Genomic DNA, 15,892 nt, shown 5'->3' on the forward strand with positions numbered 1-15,892 from the left:
CTCCGGCTTCAGATTAAGTCTATCGCTTAAGGTGAACTGAATTAGTGTAGAACTTGAGTACAAAAGTCCATGCATGGATTACCTAAAATGATAGTAAGGAAACTGGGTAATCACAGATTTACGTTTATTATTCTCCTTCAGGGGAGAAATATTGTGGATATGGTAGGACAACTTACTTCCCGGGTTATTAGAGTGAGTTGCACAGTGAAAGGTCTAAATTTCTTATGTCTTTGAAAAAAAAAAATCTATGTCATAACGCTTCCACAAGGACACCGACTCTGTCCTTATTGGACCTAAAATGATAAAACTCAGTGATTTCACTCAGCTGCACTGTTGTAAAGACATAAGATTGGACGCTGCCTGTATAAAGTCTAGAATGACTTGCACACAATGTGGTGTTTATCTTAATTGTCTTATCAGATAAGAGCAATTGTGGATATCTAATCTATGCAAGTTTCCTTTCACCTCTTTGGCATGACTGAATAATCATGCAGCCGAAAGGAGGAAAACAAAATGTGTTGTAACCTTAAAATCCGAGGTGTTATAACTGTGAATTCTAACGTGAACATTGAACAATTGACTTTCAAATATTAAGTAGATTCCTTACACAATTTGTTTATAGATTAGTGCATCTCTTAATGCTTTTAGAAGAATTTCTTTAAAGACAAGTGAAATCAATGGAGCTTGCTTTTCATGTTTTTATCTGCACCAAATGAGTGCTCAGCAATTATTGTCTAGATGTAACTGTGTGCCAGCGGAAACACCATTATTGTGATCTCTGCACTGTTATCAAAAAGGGTTTTTCACCACTTTATCTTTATTGCTTGCCCTGACACGTATGTGTTACATGTCGAATGCCCACCCATCTTCTCCAGACCTTTGGCACTCGTCGCAATAAAAGGAGCCTCGTGAGGAGACCGGTGTTCAGATTAAACCTGTCACTGCTGCTCTGAACACTCTCACCTGAAACAGTGACTTCTCCACCATGTGGCTCTTGATTTTCTTAGTCTGGTTGGTTATATGGGCCGGTGGCACATACTGGTACCTGTTTGGGAAGCCGAGCCCGTTCTCCCTGGAGTCAGTGAGACCGCCTGGACCTCGAGAGTTTGATCAGAAGAAGCGGGACAAAGTTATCAAGCAAGGTAAAATTATTGCAGTTGAAAATGCTATTAATGCAATCAATCAGGAATGTGATGCAATGCTTTGTTAAAGAAGTATATTTTCTACCAGTTAAAGGGGAACTACGGCCATTTTCATTCATACATGTTATTCCTATGGTCTAAGACAGTCTAATAATATTAATAAACATCAACAATTAGTCCTTATGACCTCACAAGTTTGAGACTTCTCTGGTTTCTGGCTTTGAGAGAGAGGAGCTCATGTTCACACATATCAATTGAACTTTATAGGCTGTGGAAATATCTATATGACAATATTGGAAATTTCTTAATTTAGATGGCGTTCCTCTTTAATCCTGATTAGCTCTGTAGGCACACAATTTAACAAGATACAACACATTCAATATTTAAATTATTACACTAAACTCCCAGGGAGAATGCATATTTAACAAAATGTGAAATGTAGTCTAAAAAAATAAAATGACACCCAAATAATATATATTAAACATCGTAGAGTATTATCTGTTTTTATTCCATTGGATATATAAAACAAATATTATCTACTTACATGCCGATATGAGTTTTCTATATTTTTATAGCAAAATTGGATCACCCCAGCCAGCATCTGCCAAAAAGGAAAAAAAGAGAATAACTTATTTAACTAACTTATTATAATAAAATAACAAGAAAATACATTATAAAATTACAATGAGTGAATTTTATGAAATAAATATCAGATTTTTTCACAGGTACAGAAATCACTGATGCGTTTACAATCTCTGCTGTCACAGTAATCAATCAATCAATTAATAATATACTCTTTTTCACTGCAAACATTTCATTTTGCCGTAGCAGGAAAATCACAGGTGTCACATTAAATTACTAAATTTTGCAATATTTAAAAAACTCAACCTACTTGTTGCCAAGAAGGTTTTCACGTACAAGGAATTTGCTTTGGTGTATTGGCGCATAACATAAATATAGCAAGAAAAAATTAAATTAAAAATAAAAGTAAGTACGAAAATCAAATATAGACAAATATATGAAGAAAATTGCAATAAAAATATGAAAAATACTAAAAAATACTATTAAAAATATGAACAATATATCTGATGTTATATGAAAGCTGTATAGAAGAAAATTACAATTAAAATATGATAAAATAGTATAAAAATTAAAGAGCTGTGCACTCAAGAGCAAATTGCACTCCAAGAGGTCTTCTATGACATTAAAACTTTCTTGACACCAATTCAAATGAGTCTTGGGTATGTTGTAAATACTTAAGCCAAAGTTAACCGAGAATAGTTCAAAGGATATAAAAGTAGGCCATACTGTAAAACATATTTGAAAAAGGAAGCTGTATATACGAGTAGTCTACTGTACTTCTTACAGCTGCTGAGGTGTGCTGATACAGCTATCTAAATGACCTGTTTTCTGTGTCATAGCTTTAGGAGGCCTACAGTAATTGTTCTTCACCTGTGGTCTTTATCTAAATTAGATTATGGACCAGGAGATTATGTTTGCAGTCTCATCTGCTGTTTATTGCCAAGAGGAGAACACAGATACAGGAATTAGATCAGCAGCCATGTATCTATGACAGGAGAGGTGTGTAGTGCAACCTTCAGACTGTATTATGCAACCCAATTATACAACACATTTCAGCACTTGATAACATTTACAACGCATCTTTATTGAAAGTGTCTGAACTAGAAAGATAAATGTTACCATCAGCTCTGTATGTTTCTGTCCAGGATTCAACCTTGACAAAGTGCCCGAAAACCTGGATGTCATTGTCATCGGGAGCGGTATCGGTGGGCTGACAGCCGCAGCCACACTGGCCAAAGCAGGGAGGAGAGTCCTGTTGCTGGAACAACACGACCAGGCGGGAGGCTGCTGCCACACCTACATAGAGAAAGGCTTCGAGTTTGATGTTGGTAAGACTGCTTGTAATTTATGTGACTGACACATTTTTTCCCTTATTTAAAGAAGCAATATGATTTGTTTTTTATCTTTGAACATTCAATACAATCTAAGGATTTTAGAAGTTCTCGGCAGCATAATAGACTTTTTGTAGAAAAACACAGATGTACAAGCTGTCCAACAAACACAGGACTTTCAACCAGGAGACCAGTGTTCAGTGTTTAGTTTTGTAAGTGACGTTTGTGACGTGACGTGTTTTCCGTACTTATGTTATTTAGTTTACGTACCAACCATGATGTTTTTCCTAAACCTTAGTTCGCTCAGTGAGTAACTGCGAGCGTTACCGTAGTTTTGCTGTGTGGCGTACAAATGAGACGCGAAAAGCGGCGTACTAAACACACGCGAAAAGCCTAAAATGCATCCACCTGACGCGCTGAATGCCCTTGTAACGTCATGCTATTTATACGACTTCCCATGAGATCGGGTTGGGAAACTGATACATGCAAAACTGACGCTAGAGGGGTACCTAGAGCTTCATAGTTTGAAGCCTAGGACCACTGACCAAGCGTTGGTATTTGACGAGTTGGGAGTGAGAAAGTGCTGCAAGATCCTATAAAATATGAATTTCTGTACAAGGTGACCTCAAAAGGAACAACAATACACATGGGTGTTCAGAACGGATGTTGTGAAGACTTAAATAACTATATAACATGTTCCTGCTTCCTGTCTTTATTCTCCAGGGCTTCACTACATTGGTCAGGTCCACGAGAACAGTCTGCTGCGCATCGCCTTCGACCAGATCTCTGAGGGCCAGTTGGAGTTCCAGGAACTAAATCAACACTTTGACACCATCCAGATTGGCCTGGGCGACCAGAAACGAGAGTACACCATCTTCTCCGGTAAAACTGAGATGAAAGCCCACCTGATGAAGCAATTCCCTGATGACACAGAGGCCATCGAGACATTCTTCAAAATCATGAAGGTACTGTTAGATAGTGGACGCATATTTCTGTCCAAAACATAACAAAACTATGGATCCTAAACATCTGCTGTGTTTCAACAGATCTCAGCGAAGAAGACTCACTACCTGGCAACTCTAAAGCTGATCCCACAGTGGGTGTCTTTATTGCTGCTGAAGTCAGGCATCGGAAACCTCGTCACCCCGGTCTTCCGCCTCACTGGCACATGTGCAACAGACTTTGTGAACACCCTGACCAGCAACAAGGACCTCCACGTCATCTTCTCTTATCTTTTCTACGGTGGGTTCTCAAAAATGTTACCGGAGTAGAAAAACAAACCTCAAGTCTGAAAATCAGACAGTGACACAAATTGTTCTCTCTATTTACTCAAATTACTTTCTCCTAGATTCTCCTGTTCTTTTAAATGATTTTCTTTGTGACATTAATTCAGAGTCAGTGGACCTCTAACTGGATGGATGACAGTTCCAGTTGAGCATAAAATATTTACAACAAAGTAATAATTAATCCTTCGCTCTGTGTTTATTCAGGCGTGCCTCCAAAGGACTCCAGTGTTCTGATCAATGCCCTCCTGATTCATCACTACAAACGAGGTGCCTACTACCCTAAAGGTGGTGCCAGTGAGATCGCCTTCCACATCATCCGCACCATTCAGAAATACGGAGGAAACTGCCTGGTCAGAGCTCCAGTCACCCAGATCCTGGTTAATGATAAGGGAGCAGCTTATGGTGAGAAATGAGTCCAGCTCCATTAGTTCACCTGTTAAAGTGAGACATACTCATAAAGGTAACTGACTGGAGTGTGCCATTTGTGTGCCCTGTGACAGGTGTGAAAGTGAGGAAAGGTCAGGAGGAAGTGGAGGTTCATGCACCTGTGGTTGTTTCAAACTGTGGCATCTTCACCACCTTCCAGAAACTTCTTCCCCCTGAGATTCGTGTCAAGACAGGTGAGCAACAAATCCCTTTTTTATCTAAAGGGATGCTTTCTTAAGTATATTAACTCTTATTGTGAAAATAAGGAGGAAGTTTCAAAGTGATTCCCATATATCTTACTATATTGTAGATATCCAGGAGAGACTGAACATGATGAAACATGGCAGAGGATCGTTCTTGGTCTTCTCTGGCTTTGATGGAACTGAAGAAGAGTTGGGTCTCCAGTCCACCAACTTCTGGCTGTTCAAGAACAACGATATGGACAAGTCGTAAGTGTGCAGAGCACTGATCCCAATTAACACCGACACTTAATTAACACAAGGGGGCGCTATTGTATAAGAAGTAGGAATGCAATAAATTTACAGAGGCAAAACTAACTTGTCAGTGTAGTTTTGCTCCCAGGAACATCAACTCATTTTATCATTTTTCATGTGGGTCAGCTTCTCCCAAAATAAAGTGTAGCTACTGTGTAATAAACACACTGTATATTACTGTATGTGGCTTATTTAACTACCAAGTTAGAGTTCCCCTTTTTATCCTCTAGATGGAGTACAGGATCAGTCAGGTTTCAGCACCAAAATTTAAATACCATACTCATGATTTTTTTTATGTGTAGCCACACTAACTCTAACCCTGGTAAAAGCAGCCCAATCTGATCTGACTGAAATTTACATTTTCGTTTTCGTTGTTTTTCTTTTGTTTTTAGGATGGAGGACTTCTTTGCATTGAGCAAAGAAGAAGCACCGGATAATATTCCCATGATGTTCATCACAATGCCATCTTCCAAAGACCCAGAAGCCAAAATAAGACATCCTGGTACAAACACCCACCACTTTTTCTACCCTTGTAAATAATAGTAGTTAGGGCTGCAACTAACGATTATTTTCTCGATTAATCGATGAGTTGTTTGGTCTTTAAAATGTCAGAAAAATGCCGATAAGTGTTTCCGAAAGCCCAAGATGACGTCCTCAAATGTCTTGTTTTGTCCACAACTCAAAGATATTCAGTTTACTGTCATAGAGGAGTAAAGAAACCAGAAAATATTCCCATTTAAGAAACTGGAATCAGAGAATTTAGACTTTTTTTCTTCTTAAAACATTACTCAAACCAATGAATTGATTATCAAAATAGTTGGCGATTAATTTAATAGATGACAACTAATCGATTAATCGTTGCAGCTATGATAGTAGTAACAGGAAATATAGACATACTATGCTTTAAAGTTGTACTGCTACTAGAACGTCATACCAAAATAATATCACATCTTGAGTGTCCACACAGATTAGGAGTGATGTCTTGTGTGTTTCACGTTCACAGGAAAATCTTGCATGACCATACTGACGATGGTGAAGTATGAATGGTTTGAGGAATGGACGGACACTACGGTGCGCAAAAGGGGCGACGAATACTACAACTACAAAATGAGATTTGCTAAGAACCTCTTCGACTGGGCCTGTACTTTGTTCCCTAAAATCAAAGACAAGGTGGGAACGGTCATTCTTTGTCATACATGCACATGCATACGTTTAAGATTGTTTTTGTTGTATTGTGCATGTACATTAAAATGATCTAAACCATAAATAATATCAATTTATAGCTTTGAAAGCGTGTTAGGGTTACTGCAGGTTGTCCATGCTTTTATTTGATGTGTGTTAACAGCATTGTAATAGTTGTATGACTTGTTTTCCAGTTGGTTTTCCAGGACGTGGCGACCCCGCTGACCAACATACACTATCTGGGTGCCCAGCGCGGAGCCATGTACTCCGCAGAGCACAACCTGGAGCGTTTCCATGCCGAGGCTGTGGCGAGGAACAGGTGCAACACCCCCGTCAAAAACCTCTACATCTCAGGTATGAAAAGTTACAAACTTGGCCAAGGCTTTTAGGTTAAAAAAAAAAGATCTGAAAGCACAGTCTGTGTTTTGTGATTGACTGAAGTTTTCTCGGGCATAGAAATGTCTCAACAAGCCCTGAGTCACTTCGGAGGGGGGAGCTTTGAAATGTGAGAGTTTCTTTGCAGTGTGGTTGGCTAGTTTTTACTGATACCGATATAGTTAAAGCACTAAATTGTAAGAAAGTCACAAAGCAGAAGGAATTAAAGCTTGTAAAACATTATCTAGAGACAATCATTTGAATCCAGACTCCAGATAGTCTCGTCTCATCCAGCAGGGTACTTTTGTGTTTCTGTTCCAGGTCAAGACGTATTCAGCTGTGGGATAGCAGGCGCTCTGCATGGAGGACTCCTCTGCGCCTCTGCAGTGTTGGATCACATCGTCTACATTGACTTGCTCCTCCTCAAGAAGAAGCTGAAGAAGAGGAAAGCCAGAGAGTTGGCCCAGCTGGCTAAGAAGAAACTGCAGTGAGAGCGCTCTCTACTTCTCCTGCAGGACGATAGTGAAACTGCACAGATGCACAAATGCACAGATGCTAAAGGACCTTTGATTGTTGTGGGAAGCTTAAAGGAACAAACCAGCACCCAATCCCAGATCTATTCTATATAACAATATCATAAAGTCTACGTATACTAATGCCAATCCAGAATAATAATATGTTCCTGGTAGACCATTTAGTCTTGTGATATATGCCAACATACCAGCATGATAAAATACACAGCTGGTTCTATTTCTCGGTGAGAAATATTCAAACGTATTCAAAGCTTCGCGGCGCGTTGCGGTGCATCACATCGCATGTTCTTCTGTCTGTCTGTCTCCATCTCCCCTGTTTCAGTGCCGCTGCCACACTACTGTACACAGGCACCTATACACACAACAAACAGCCATATCCGTCTGAGAATAACGAATAATAATTAATGTTGAATATGAATAATGTTGTGGTATTATTCCTTATTTCATGGGCTATTTGAGGATTTATACTTTGTTATTACATACTTGTATAAAAACAAAAAAACAAAGCATTCGAATACTCATTTGGAGGTGGATTACCATGGCAATGTTTGACGTTTCAAAGCTTCGAAGCATTCGGGTCAGCCCTAGCTGGTTCACTCATAAAAAATCTATTTTTGCATCACATTTAACTCGTTACTACCTATTAAACTTAGAACTGCTACAAGTTCTCACTTTGTTTGCTTTTGAGATCGTTGCCTGTGCTAGTCGAACTGAGACTTAACACGGAAATACAAAATGCTAAATAGTTAGACCATGGGATTCAACTCAGTGAGTCAGCGACGGCCGATCGATGCTTAATCACAAGTAGAATTGCATGATACCAACTGTTTTGATTTTTTTACGATTTTGTAAAGCATGTTTTTGTGATGTTATGTACAGAAAGTTTCTTTTTCTTTATATCTTTTTACTGTCACAAGTTTGTTTTTTTTGCATTACGCAAAATGCATATTTGTATTTTTTGCTGTACATGTTCAATAAACTTGATGAACCAAATAAAAAATTCACAATATGTCCATCCAAATGTTCAAAACATAAAATATTCAACGTGCTTAAAACTGATATAGATCTATATAAACACTGGAAAATGTACAGAGAGATTATTGTGATTGTTAAATACTATCACACTGTTCTTCTTCTTCTTCAGGTGATAAGAGCAGTTTAAGATAAATCATTATGAAAATCAGCTAGAGGCCTAAATGTGTGAATTTGATCAGTTGATTAAATCAAATATTACCTATAACAAATCATTAATCTATCCATAATAATCCGTAGCATCAGGTATGATGGGTGACTATATTTGCTAAATATTTATATATCACTTACTGGTGACTTGAGACTGTAAGTCCTCTCTTGAGTGTCTTAGTTCCCACCTATGTTGTTCTGACCTGGCTTATAACCCCAGTGTTGTTTGTGTAAGTATTGAAATCAAACGTACGGGGGGAAACCTCAGACTTCCTGCACTAAGTGAACATTTCCTCAGTAAACGGTGGGCATCCTGGCTGACAAGCTGTGGTTTGTAGGAGACGACCGGGGGGATCCGAGGAGAAGAATGCCCCTTCTGTCCAGCCGGCCAGTGGGATGCCAGTACCTCTCTCGCTCTGTTAGCCTCCATCCCTCTGCTGTACAAACTCAGGGAACGCTCTCCCTGCTGCTAGAGTGCTCTGATGTGCAACCTGCTACTGTTACCGTTTTCCTTTCAATACTTGTAAATAAAAAATGGGCAAAAACTAAAGCAAGATCAAGGGATGAGGAGCAAAATGGTAGGGAGAGGAGTTAATTATATTGACTTTGCCTGCTGGAAGTTCAGTAGGCCATAACATATAATTACCGTGGCATGATACGGCGCAGTACTTTACCAGAAATAAATCTATTTCTACAGTAACTCTTACTTTCCCATGCTATGCTCTGACTGACTCACAGAGCTATAAACAAACTCACCTGCCCTCTGAGCTCTGGAATAAAGTGAACCCACCCTTTTTTTAGCCATGATAGCGGTGTGGCTCGAGGGAGGGTAATGTCGGCCTGTCGGTTGGTTGGCTGGTTGGTTAAGTCCATTTCCTGCTCCCTTGTTTCGAAGTCAATGGGTTTTTTAATGGGTTGTTAGTTAGAAGCCTGAAATAAGGTCTGTGGTTAACACAAGCTGAAGAGATTTTAACGTTTTGTTCTACGACATTAAATACATCAATAAATATCCCACGCATGAATTTTGAAGCCTTTATGTGTCTTAAAAAAGGCGGCTGCTAACAAGTGGCTAAATGAGAATACTAAACGTCATCACGCCGACTCATCTGCCTTTACAGCCTCGTTGTGTATATTCACGCTCATGTGACCAGGTGTAATTTAAAACGTGTAAGTATCATAAACGTGTGTTTGCCGCAGAGTTTATTTTCTGCAATAATCCAAAACCCAATGGAAAAATCGCATTTGTTTTTTGTCGAGGGAACCAGGGCGATGCTAAACTTCCTGTTTGGCCTACAAAAATACGTCATCCCTGCAGCACACTATAGAGGTTTTAATTCCTTAAAATGATCACTGACTAAAGGACACAATTATCCCATTTTACTCATTGCATCAGTGGCTATAGAGATTCCTCATCAGTGTAGTTTGGCACTTATTCTGTAGACTGTTTATAAAACATTTCAACTTTGTAGTAACAAAACTTTTTTCTATGTAACTGCAGAAAGTAAGTCCAGAGAAACTGAAGTTGAAATGTGTCAATTGACTAAGAAAGAGTCATAAGAGATAGACTGGGAGGATCTGAGGAGGAGGAATTGAAGTTTTTCTTGACCAGCACAAGCACCACCTCAACCCCGTTCCTCCTTTTTTCCTCTTGCAGGCGGCTCCCACATGTTTAGACACGCTCTTACATCAGGAGAGGCCCAGAGGGTCGGATCTCAAAAACAGCAGTCCACTCTTTCCACTGTCTCAGACGCTCTGTCTGACACTCTCTATCCAGAAGATGCACTCTTTAAAATGAAATGAATATTTCAGAGGCGGTGGTTCTAATCCAACAACTCTGGCATCTTAAAACTTTTATTTAGACAAAGCAAAGTGTAAACTTGCAAGCACTGTAGCGACAGGATTGGCTAGGGGAGTATTCGTGTTGCTAGGCTCTCGTCTCTGTGTTTCAGCCAGCTTTCCCTCTTTTCCAGATGTTGGAGCTCCTCCCCGCTGGCCTGCCGCAGCCTCCCACAGCTTGAACTCAGCCAACAACCACAGCTGCTACCAATCTGAACACTCTCAGAAGAAACTTTCGGACGACCCAGATGAGAGGAAGAGCCAGTCTGAAGATAGCACCCCTGGATCAGACTGAGCTTTAAGGCATGAGCAGGTGATAAAAAGCAACACCGGTCGTTTTTTAAAGGGTCCCTCCTACTTTAACTACCATCTTTTAGTGCAGTATGATGCCCTTGATAGATGAAAACTTTGAATTTTGCCATACATGGAGGTTTAAATCTAAATTGTCAAATTAGTTTTCAGAGGAAAGAGAAAAAAATCTTCATTTCTGTTTCTGTGGATGAAACCAGACTGAAGCTGTTTTCCTGCTCCGCATAGATCACAGACCTCTTCTCCGATGTCGGCTAAAAGCTGCTGCTGGAGGCCAACTTTCTGTTGAGCTAAATGGAAAATCCAAATCCAAAATGGCACCTTCCCCAAATCTCCCTTCTGCCTGAAAAATCTGTCTACAATCTGAAAGACTGCTGGTCCCACAAGTCTGCACACTTACAGCTCAACACTAGCAGTTGTACATAAAGTTTAGGTTAGCTCTGCGTTCTCTACTCTGAAATTTAGTCAGTCATATTATTGTTATATGTACAGAAATTAGCACACAATTTCAGTTCAAGCTGAAATGATAAGTTGACCAATCGACTGGCAGAAAAATGATCGCCAACTTGCGAGGATTTGCAGCTTTTTTTTTGTCATATCTGATAGTAACATGAATATCTATATTTCATAAGCTTTTATAAACTTGAACCAATTTTTTTTGGGCACTTGGGGGCAACGGAAACAAGTTTTGAAGACAACATTGACATATCATCACCTCTTAAATCCAGGGTCGGTTACATTGGAGAAACCAGCAAGAGTAAGCTAGATTTTGAAAGTATCCAACCGAAAAATCTCAGCCCAGTGTTGCCAAATCTTTTCCAATGAAAGTAGCTGGCAGCACTGGCTCCAAAAGACCCTAAATCTAGCGAGAGAGTCGCCAAGTCGGCAACACTGACCGCCCGTCCCTTCAGGCCTCCCTCCAAAGCCACTCCCCCAAAATCATCAGTATGAACATAAACAACGAATATGTCTTTTGCTTGTGGAAGACTCTGGTGACGTGCAATGAGTGCACGGGCAGAGTGCACGCAGGTAGGCAGGAGAAGGTTTCTAAAATACATTACCTACCATAGCTTTAGGTTGATATAGCCAAACTTGTTAGCAAACTGTTGCTTATTTACACATCCAGCAGTTACGAAGCAACATTATCAGACATTTTGAGTTGTGTTATTTAAGTCCAAAATGTATTGTGTTTTAGCTCTGTTTTTGGTCTCTACCAGCTCCTGAGGGAAATATCTGGCTCTTTAGCTGCTAAATGCTCCACCATGTTCACCAACTAGTCTCCAACTTTGTCTGACTACTGTTTGGTACTGAGCAGAGTGTACAGTCGGTTTTAAGACCTTTTCAGGCTGAAAACAGTGCTATGAGAGCAGTGAGAGTGAACCAAAACAGTAATATTGCGATTCGGACAGCTAAACAATGAGCTCAAACTCACTATAAAGCTCCGTAACGCCGAGGGGAGTTGCAGATTAAGGTGACAATTCCCTTTCACAAATTAATCGTTGGCTGCAGCCATCATTTCCTCCAAAATTTCAGAAAGGTGAAATCATCAACATGCTATCTAGCTTCCCTGTTTGCCACACCCTTAAACCAAAGAAAGCTGGTTATTTGATCCGCTATTTTGAAGTGCTTAATTGATGAGCAGTAAATCCAAACAGCACTTTTCACATGGGCATCTTTTCACAAAAAGATTCATGTAGTTTGAACACATCTACAATGATTTGCATTTATCGTTCTACCACCTTGAAGAACTCAATTAACTCCCTCACTTAATAACTTCATCTCATCCTACCGACTGTATTAGAATTAAGGAATGTATCTTGGCAGGCCTCTACTTTCCCTTTTCAGCTGTTTGTAATATTTCCTGTGAGGCTGCTCTGCACATTTCATTGTAAATTATGTTGCATGTTGGCGTCTGGATGAGAGAGAGAGAGAGAGAGAGAGAGAGAGAGAGAAAGAGAAAGGAGAGGAGGCAGGAATAGGGAGGCCCGGAGAAAGGAGAACCACGGAGCACCACGGCATATGAGTCATAGTCAAGTATGCGCTCTGCCTGCTTCTACAATCAACCCAACAATGACATGAAGGTCCCGCTTCAACCTCAGCGTTCGTTTCTGTGCATCTATTTAAAGTAGTGCTACAGAGTGACTGGGAGGGGGACATTGTTATAGAGAAAACAAAAGTAATCACCACCTGCAAAACCACAAAGCCACAACAGTCTATTATGTGATCATAGTTTACAGCGTTCAGAAGGAATCTCTGGCTTTAATACAGCTTTGAGAATGTTAGATGGTTGTCAGGTTAGGGACGATAATGATAATGTTGCGCATAAATAATCACACAGGAGATGTCAAGAATTCAAAGAAGAGGAAAATACATTAAACTAATATTGTGGTCAAATCAAAGAGTTAATCTCTTCGCTTTTTCACACCCATCTGCACTATGTGACTCCTCCTCCCAGGCGGATGCTTCAGACGTGATCCACAGTCTCACATTTCACCCCCCCACCCCCTTATACCTTCCCCTTGTTATATGCCCACCCCCTCCACTGAGTAATCCTCATCTGCCTAATGCATCCGCATTCGTCATCACTGCTCCTTCTGCTCTGTGTTTACATGGTGAAGTTGGGGTGAGTCTGAATGCTGGAGACAGTATGCACTAGAGGGGGCTCTTCTGTGGGTGTGATCCCGGCCAACCCTCACAAGGAGATGACTCCTCAACACATGGTTTGGATACAGACGGTACACTGTAGGGTTTATGTGGCGTTTTCTGTATCCGAGTCAAGGCTCTAAGGATGTAGAAGGTGTTAAATGCTGTGCAGATTGTAAAGCACTTATATGATATTGGGGCTATATAAATAAACTGGCATTGACTTGATGAGGTAGAAAAGAAGACTTTCTTAGCAAAGATGCAGCTAAAAAACATCCAGGTTTTAGGAAAAAGCTACAGGCCCCGATCAGACAGAGCATGTTTTGCAGTTTGCTGCATCTTTTTATTCAATATGTTGCTAGGGAACCATCAAATGAGTGCGAACGTTACCTTATACAAACCAGGAACTGTACGCGACCCAAATAGTTAATAGTACAGTTTAAATTAACGAATACAACTTACCCGAATTCTCAAGTACCGCACTAATTTGCCTCCTGCTGTTTTCTGTTCAGATCACGGTAACTACGGTTGGTAAAGTCATGAAGCTCCGGGTATCCAGCAAAAGTCACCTCGATGAGAAATAACACACAGAGTGGATAAACTCGAGTCACCAGCTAGGCAAAAGCGGCGCGCAAAACGCTTCACTCTCAATGAAAACAATTACAAAAAGCCGCCCCAAGCTGCTAAAATGTACTCTGTCTGATCGGGGCCTTAAACATGATTAAAATCAGAAAGAAGCAACAACAATGGCTCATTCACAATGCATTTTCTTTTTTTTACTGAACTTTTCAAGATTTGTTCCAGAGCTCACCTTTTCCACAGTTTGCAAAGTGCTTCACAGTATGCTGAGACATGCTCAGGTCTTGATATTCAAACACCAACTGTTTACTTTTCCACTTAGCACAGATGTGAGAAACATTCGGCCAGAAGGTGGCATGGTCAATTCCTCCATGGATTCAAATGCCCTTTAATTTAGTATTTGATATTTTGGCCACATGTCAGAATGTGCTAAAACTGTTCCTGTGCATCTTCCTATGATTGACAACTGGACTATCACTGGTGTTGAGATCAAATCTTTCCTCCGAGGTTCAGAGACAAACACATGAGCACGGTTTGGGATGTCATCTGTTGCGTCTCAGCTCCGGTCTCCAGCTGACTGACACTAAATCCTCTGTTCTGACCTCCTGTGTAGTGAAAGCTTTGCTCTTTCTTTGGGAGAGGCTGTTTTCTCTGGCCTCTACTCACTGGCCCTCTGGGTCTGAGGACAAGGCCTCACAGCATGATGATCCCAGAGGGATCGTACCTACCTACTTCAGCACTGAGGCCATGTTGGCAGGGTGACCTCTCAGTTTTAGACATCTAAATTGTTCCAGATGGAAAATATCGGGAACTATTGTGTAGTCATTACTCTAATCATTACAGCCTTTAATGCAACCTTTTTTAAGATTTATATTAGGGTTGTCAAAGTTAACGCAAATTTGTTTTAACGCCACTAATTTCTTTAACGCAACGCGATTTTTAGGTTGTAGCGGGCTCAGTTGTAAAGCTAGAGTGAAGATAAAAACTAACTAACTAAAAAAATAAAACCTAAGGAATCCATTGGTACCAATCATGTCATACTAGTTTGTCGCGAAGGAGGCTTAATAATGCTCCAAACCTTTGCTAAATTTTGGGGAGGAAAAACTGACATGGCCATTTTCAAAGGGGTCCCTTGACCTCTGACCTCTAGATATGTGAATGAAAATGGGTTCTATGGGTACCCACGAGTCTCCCCTTTACAGACTTTATGATAATCACATGCAGTTTGGGGCAAGGCATAGTCAAGTCAGCACACTGACACACTGACAGCTGTTGTTGCCTGTTGGGCTGCAGTTTGCCATGTTATGATTTGAGCATATTTTTTATGCTAAATGCAGTACCTGTGAGGGTTTCTGGACAATATTTGTCGTTGTTTTGTGTTGGTAATTGATTTCCAATAATAAATATATACATACATTTGCATGAAGCAGCATATTTGCCCACTCCCATGTTGATAAGAGTATTAAATACTTGACAAATCTCCCTTTAAGGTACATTTTGAATGGATACAAAATTTGCGATTAATCAAGATTAACTATGGACAATCATGCGATTAATCGAGATTAAACAATTTAATCGATTGACTGCCCTACTTTATATACATTTTTTCACTTCTTCACTTCACACATAATGTGAGATAAAGAATGAGAAAAGACTGGAGTTTTTTTGTTCCTTGACGAGATGCTCTGGCTCGTGATTCATCCTCTGTGGACTCAAAATGTTTGGTCTGCCAGCAGGCTGAGTGTGATTAAACTGCTCCAGTGAAAATGCTGCACCACAGACAAAGACATCACTGAGACCACAATGAGAGACTGAAGAGACTCCACCTTTTGCCTCCTGATCTGAGAGTCTGTCCTACAAAGACAGCTGCTGATCCAAGCCCTTTTTTTTGTCCGTCATGCCAATGAGTGCCTGTATTTGTGCACATATTTGGCATATTAACTTTTCTCACTTTTTTTTGTATTATCAAAGGTCCGGGAAACCTTTTTCCAC

General features: G+C 40.2%; 1 protein-coding gene across 1 annotated transcript; it reads left to right on the forward strand.

Moving 5' to 3' along the window:
• Positions 1-835: 835 nt before the first annotated feature.
• Positions 836-7,654, forward strand: si:ch1073-13h15.3 (inactive all-trans-retinol 13,14-reductase). The gene is made up of 11 exons (XM_037755901.1): positions 836-1,142; positions 2,870-3,052; positions 3,779-4,020; positions 4,102-4,297; positions 4,546-4,743; positions 4,842-4,961; positions 5,078-5,216; positions 5,654-5,763; positions 6,265-6,431; positions 6,638-6,797; positions 7,140-7,654. Exons 1-11 carry the CDS (start codon positions 986-988, stop codon positions 7,307-7,309), a joined length of 1,842 nt encoding a protein of 613 aa, XP_037611829.1. The 5' UTR covers positions 836-985; the 3' UTR covers positions 7,310-7,654.
• Positions 7,655-15,892: the final 8,238 nt, after the last annotated feature.

The sequence above is a fragment of the Sebastes umbrosus genome, chromosome 20 (assembly GCF_015220745.1).
Source record: "Sebastes umbrosus isolate fSebUmb1 chromosome 20, fSebUmb1.pri, whole genome shotgun sequence".
NCBI classification, from domain to species: Eukaryota; Metazoa; Chordata; class Actinopteri; order Perciformes; family Sebastidae; genus Sebastes; species Sebastes umbrosus.